At 41.9% G+C, this 7218-nt stretch overlaps 1 protein-coding gene across 1 annotated transcript in view; it reads right to left on the minus strand.

Annotated features, from left to right (window-relative positions):
• Nucleotides 1-4984, minus strand: part of znf318 (zinc finger protein 318) — a 45305-nt gene extending 40321 nt beyond the window's left edge. The window contains exons 1-2 of the mRNA XM_078398801.1: nt 4942-4984; nt 3666-4386 (exon numbers count right to left, since the gene is read on the minus strand). Coding sequence (XP_078254927.1) covers nt 3666-4379 — 714 coding nt within the window. The 5' untranslated portion in view covers nt 4380-4386; nt 4942-4984. The remainder of the gene's footprint in view (nt 1-3665; nt 4387-4941) is intronic.
• Between the last annotated feature and the right edge of the window lie 2234 nt (nt 4985-7218).

Raw genomic sequence — 7218 nt, forward strand, 5'->3', positions numbered from 1 at the left:
AAATTAACTTTTTGGGAATCCTGCATCAGCACTCCCAAATCCCTTTGCACCTCTGATTTCTGAATTCTCTCCCATTTAGAAAATAGTCTATGCCTTTATTCCTATCACCAAAATGCATGACTCCACATTTTGCTATGCTGTATTCCATATGCCACATCTCAGTCCACTCTCTCAACCTGTCCAAGTCATTCTGCAGAGTCCCTGCTTTCTCTACACTACCTGCCCCCCCCCCCCCCCACCTATCTTCGTATCATCTGCAAACTTGGCCACAAAGCCTTCAATCCCCTCATCCCTCATTGATATACAACGTGAAGAGCAGTGGCCCCAGCATCAAACACTGCTTGCCACTGGCAGCCAACCAGAAAAAGCCCCCTTTATTGCGACTCATTGCCTTCGGCTATTCAGCCAACCTGCTATCAATTCTAGGAGCTTCCCTCTGATACCATGGGCTCTCATCTTTAGCAGCCTTATGCACGGCACTTTACCTGAAAATCCAGATAAACAACATCTACTGACTCTCCTTTGACAATCCTGTTATTTATTTCCTCAAAGAATTCCAGTAGGCAAGATCTCCCTTTCACAAAACCATATTGCCAATCATGAAACTGTTATGGCGTTGAGGCGTGAGACCCCATTCTCCAGCAAGGGCTCAAAGTTGGCAATACTGAGACGTTTGGATAGGCCTGAACATGTTATGCCCGCAAAACTACTCTATAACTGTGACCAGATACCAAAGCTATGCCTCCCAACTTTGTTATCAAAATAGTGATATCTTTCTAATGCTTTTGATGTCTCCGACATCTCTCAGCAATCTAAATTTAAGGCATCAGTTAACAACAGTGAATGTCAAGGATCTACTAAGAATGAGCGGAGTAATTCTGAATACAAAGAAACAGCAGAATACAATCTTTTGAGACATTGGCTACTACTTTTACCCAATACTAATAAGAAAGCCTGTCCTCAAATTGTACTCTCGTGACAGCTTATACTTAATTGACATCATCCTGGAGTTTCCAAGTTTATATAGTTCATTGGGTTATGGGAACAATAAACCACTCTGAGAAAAATATTTTGAGACGTGATCTTAAGAGTCACTCTTGCCTGTCTCAATAAATGTCTGTTAACACTTAGATATGATAGACTCTTTAAGATTACTGCTCTGGCAAGTAACAGTGTTTCTAGGAAAACACTCTACAAGCACAAAGCAACAGAGACAGAGAAGTGACATTTGTGACTTTATGTTTGTCCATGAACGTGATCAATGTTTTCCCCAAAACTGTTGTAATAAAAAGGGCAAATGATGCAAATCCTCAAACCTGTTCAGACATTCGGTTAGATCATGGCTGATCTAGCCCCTAGCTCTAGGGGCTAGTGGAATCAAGGGATATGGGGAGAAGGCAGTCACAGATTGTGGATGATCAGCCATGGTCACAATGAATGGTGGTTCTGGCTCGAAGGGCCAAATGGCCTCCTCCTGCACCTATTTTCTATGTTTCTATGTCCTGTATCTCAAATTACCCATCTAGATCTACAGTACCCTCCATAATGCTTGGGACAAAGACCCATCATTAATTTATTTGCCTCTGTACTCCACAATTTGAGATTTGTAATAGAAAAAAATCACATGTGGTTAGAGTGCACATTGTCAGATTTTAATAAAAGGAATTTTTATGCATTTTGGTTTCACATGTAAAAATTACAGCAGTGTTTATACATAGTCCTCCCATTTCAGGGCACCATAATGTTTGGGACACAGCAATGTAATGTAAATGAAAGTAGTTATGTTTAGTATTTTGTTGCATATCTTTTACATGCAATGACTGCTTGAAGTCTGCGATTCATGGACATCACCAGTTGCTGGATGTCTTCTCTGGTGATGCTCTGCCAGGCCTGCATTGCAGCCGTCTTTAGCTTATGCTTGTTTTGGGGGCTAGTCCCCTTCAGTTTTCTCTTCAGCATATAAAAGGCATGCTCAATTGGGTTCCGATCAGGTGAATGACTTGGCCACTCAAGAACTGACCATTTTTTTGCGTTGAAAAACTCCTTTGTTGCTTTATGTATGTTTGTTTATGTACGTATGTTTATGTATGTTTGGGATCATTGTCTTGCTGTAGAATGAACCGCCGGCCAATGAGTTTTGAGGCATTTGTTTGAACTTCAGCAGATAGGAAGTGTCTAAACACTTCAGAATTCATAATGCTACTACCATCAGCAGTTGTATCATCAATGAAGATAAGTGAGCCAGTACCTTCAGCAGCCATACATGCCCAGGCCATAACACTCCCACCACCGTGTTTCACAGATAAGGTGGTATGCTTTGGATCTTGGGCAGTTCTTTCAATCCTCCATACTTTGCTCTTGCCATCACTCGGATATAAGTTAATCGTCTCACCTGTCCACCTTTTTCCAGAACTGTGGTTGCTCTTTTAAGTACTTCTTGGCAAACTGTAACCTGGCCATCCTATTTTTGTGGATAACCAATGGTTTGCATCTTGCAGTGTAGCCTCTGTATTTCTGTTCATGAAGTCTTCTGTGGACAGTGTTCATTGATAAATCCACACCTGACTCCGGAAGAGTTTCTGATCTGTCAGACAGGTGTTTGGGGATTTTTCTTTATTATAGAGAGAATTCTTCCGTCATCAGCTGTGGAGGTCTTCCTTGGCCTGCCAGTCGCTTTGCGATTAGTAAGCTCACCAGTGCTCTCTTTCTTCTTAATGATGTTCCAAACAGTTGATTTTGGTAAACCTCAGGTTTGGCTGAACAGTTTTATTCTTGTTTCTCAGTCTCATAATGGCTTCTTTGACTTTCATTGGTACAACTTTGGTCCTCATGTTGATAAACAGCAATAAAAGTTTCCAAAGGTGATGGAAAGACTGGAGGAAAGACTAGGTCCTGAGAGCTCTCTTATACCTGCATTAAGGAAGCATTTAAACACACCTGAGCAATTACAAATACCTGTGAAGCCATGCGTCCCAAACATTATGGTGCCCTGAAATGAACTATGTACACAGTTGTAATTTCAACATACTGAAATCAAAATGTATAAAAATACCCTTTAATAAAATCTGACAATGTGCACTTTAACCACGTGATTTTTTTTCTATTACAAATCTCACAATTGTGGAGTACAGAGGCAAGTAAAAAGTGATGGGTCTTTGTCCCAAACATTATGGAGGGCACTGTACATCTCAACAACACATTGCAAGAAAGACTACAAGATCTTTGTTGCAAAAATGTCAATCACATTCTCCAAAGTAGCTTTCTGCTATCCTTCACATGCAGCATTTGCTGATTTCATTCCCTAAAAGACCTTGCTCTAATTTTACCATTATGTCGTGCTCTAGATTGCCCAGGCAAATCTTTTAATATTTCTAGCACAATAATTAGATAATTTTTCAAATCAAGCCTGAATTGTTTCTACATAATTGAATTATCCGAGTCTATTTCTACTCTCTCTCATTTAGTGGTGGAGAACAAATTTGCATAGCTTCTACCCTCAAAGACTTTTCAGAGACGTTGTGATGGAACACTGGATCCTTACATGAACTCTACGGATATCAAAACAATTAATAAATACAAAATGTGCTAAATGAGTAAGCAGTATTAAAGCACTGTCATTTTGCAAGCTTCATCCAGATCACTTAAAAACATAATATAGATCACACCTGCATAGCAGTTGAGGGTTCCAATCCAGGTTCAGTGTGCTTCTTCAAAATAGATTTCTTTGGCATCTGAGGGGCATCATCTGGTCTATGCAAGACATAATCACTTCTCGGAGAGTGTTGCATTCCTATTGTACTCCTCTCAAAACGTTCTGAAAGACCATAAGGTCGGTGTGAGCGTTCTCGCTGAGAGGGAGGAAGTATTTCTGCTATGATCCTTTCTTCTTGCTCCTTCCTCCTGCGAGCAATTTCTAATTCACGAAATTCATGATTTTTACTTTTGCTGTAAGGAAAATGTTCCCGAGCATGACTGCTATTTGGATTCCTATTTGGAGTTAAATTTTGTGGCCGGTCAGGACTTCTGATTCTGTAATTCCGATGTCTTTCTGGACTCCGGCTACGGCACTCCCGGCTGTGACGTTCCCTGCTGCGGCTACGGTGTTCAAGTCGTGAACGTTTGGAATCCCTTCCTCTATCATCGGACCTCAAATGGGAGTATGAAATCTTCTTATACTTATCCCCATCACGTTCTCTTGATCGTCTTCTTCCTTCTCTCTGTGACAAAGATTGTGATCCATAGTCCATCCTGCGTTTGAATGAATCACCAGAAGGCATCATATCTAGAAACTCTTCAGATTGGTCATCGTGGAGTGAATATTTTGCCTGCATCCGAGCAGATTGTGGCAACTGACTTCTGTACATTAGACCATCAGCCATTTCATCTCTGTTGGTTACAAAGAGCAAGTTAGAGAAGAATACAACACTGTCATCCTTGATTAAGAGTTTCAAACAGTGCGTCATCAATTGGCAAAAGTCTGTAGTTATTTAACAGAAACATCTGCAGTAAAACTCTGAGAATCTGCTCTACTATTGTTCAGAAATCCCAATGATTTGGCTTCTTGCTCACCAGGTCCTGCTTCTCCACTCCCAAAAGAATCTCAGCAAGGCCCCGTTTTCCCCACCCCTCACAAACTCAGACGATCCATTTCCTTCGCTTCAGAATTCCACTGCTCCATTTCTCGCACTCCTTATAAATTCAACAGGTTTATTTCTATCGCTCCCTTTAAACCCACCAAAGCATCAACCTTGCTCTTCCTTCATAATTACCAGGTTCAATGGAAGGTTTATTACAATAAAATTGTGTATCACTTAAATAAAAAATAACAGTATGTTGACAGTTAATAGTAGGGATATCCAATAGTTCAGAAAATCGGTTAGTCTAGCACCAAAGTCTTGAGGGTGCCCAAATATCATTGGGCAGTCATGCTCAGGAACTAACCTATTTTCTGAATATAGAACAGCAAGAGCCTCAAGTAGTATGAAAATTGTTCGTTTGGTTCTGCCTTTTCACTCCAATCTTGATTCAGAAGAGGTTTAAACCAAAAACAAAGACATCATGAAGGTTGACACTGTAAAGGAACACTGGAGGAATACAACTTTAGCAGACGTGTTATTTGCTTGATCACATGGTGTGATGCAAGAATTTTTCTTTAAATGCCCTTGCCAACATTTATTTCTTAAGAAACACACACTGATTAGAATCATACTTTTCTGACGATTACCATTTAGCATATTCTATCTCAGTTAACTCTTTGAAAGCGCTATCCAATTAATTCCAAATCTCTTTCCCTGAACATCTATTTCAGCACTAAACCCGAAAGTAGCTGGTGCATTTAGCCACAAGACACTGATGACTTTCCACAAGGTTCTTGTGAGCACTTTGGGACATCAATGGGTCATATTACAGTAACAGTATAGCAGTAACAGGATCGTTCCGAGTCAGCATGGATTTACGAAGGGGAAATCATGCTTGACTAATCTTCTGGAATTTTTTGAGGATGTAACTGGGAAAATTCACAGGGGAGAGCCGGTGGATGTGGTGTACCTTGACTTTCAGAAAGCCTTCGACAAGGTCCCACATAGGAGATTAGTGGGCAAAATTAGAGCACATGGTATTGGCGGTAGGGTACTGACATGGATAGAAAATTGGTTGACAGACAGAAAGCAAAGAGTGAGGATAAATGGGTCCCTTTCAGAATGGCAGGCAGTGACTAATGCGGTACCGCAAGGCTCGGTGCTGGGACCGCAGCTATTTACAATATACATTAATGACTTGGATGAACGGATTAAAAGTACCATTAGCAAATTTGCAGATGATACAAAGCTGGGTGGTAGTGTGAACTGTGAGGAAGATGCTATGAGGTTGCAGGGTGACTTGGACAGATTGTGTGAGTGGGCAGATGCATGGCAGATGCAGTTTAATGTGGATAAGTGTGAGGTTATCCACTTTGGTGGTAAGAATAGGAAGGCAGATGATTATCTGAATGGTGTCGTTAGGAAAAGGGGACGTACAACGAGATCTGGGTGTCCTAGTGCATCAGTCACTGAAAGGAAGCATGCAGGTACAGCAGGCAGTGAAGAAAGCCAATGGAATGTTGGCCTTCATAACAAGAGGAGTTGAGTATAGGAGCAAAGAGGTCCTTCTGCAGTTGTACAGGGCCCTAGTGATACTGCACCTGGAGTACTGTGTGCAGTTTTGGTCTCCAAATTTGAGGAAGGATATTCTTGCTATTGAGGGCGTGCAGCGTAGGTTGACTAGGTTAATTCCCGGAATGGCGGGACTGTCGTATGTTGAAAGACTGGAGCGAATAGGCTTGTATACACTGGAATTTAGGATGAGAGGGGATCTTATCGAAACATATAAGATTATTAAGGGGTTGGTCACATTAGAGGCAAGAAACATGTTCCCAATGTTGGGGGAGTCCAGAACCAGGGGCCACAGTTTAAGAATAAGGGGTAGGCCATTTAGAACGGTGATGAGGAAAAACTTTTTCAGTCAGAGAGTTGTGAATCTGTGGAATTCTCTGCCTCAGAAGGCAGTGGAGGCCAATTCTCTGAATGCATTCAAGAGAGAGCTAGATAGAGCTCTTAAGGATAGCAGAGTCAGGGGGTATGGGGAGAAGGCAGGAACGGGGTACTGATTGAGAATGATCAGTCATGATCACATTGAATGGCGGTGCTGGCTCGATGGGCCGAATGGCCTACTCCTGCACCTATTGTCTGTTACGATATATGACCTTTCCCCTGACATCAACCAAGAACAACATTTTCACATGAAAAACAAAACAAGTTCCTAGTTACCTATCAAGTCAAGTCAAGTCAATTTTATTTGTATAGCACATTTAAAAACAACCCACGTTGACCAAAGTGCTGTACATCAGTTCAGGTACTAAGAACGAACATAAGATGGCACACAAACATAACAGCACATACATAAACAGTTCACAGCGCCCCCTCATAGGGCCTCAAACGCTAGGGAGTAGAAATAGGTTTTGAGCCTGGACTTAAAGGAGTCGATGGAGGGGGCAGTTCTGATGGGGAGAGGGATGCTGTTCCACAGTCTAGGAGCTGCAATCGCAAAAGCGCGGTCACCCCTGAGCTTAAGCCTAGACCGTGGGATAGTGAGTAGCCCCAAGTCGGCCGACCTGAGGGACCTGGAGATAGAGTGGTGGGTTAGAAGATTTTTAATATGGGGGGGGGGGGGGGGGGGGGGGAG

This window comes from Rhinoraja longicauda, chromosome 5 (assembly GCF_053455715.1).
Source record: "Rhinoraja longicauda isolate Sanriku21f chromosome 5, sRhiLon1.1, whole genome shotgun sequence".
NCBI lineage: Eukaryota > Metazoa > Chordata > Chondrichthyes > Rajiformes > Arhynchobatidae > Rhinoraja > Rhinoraja longicauda.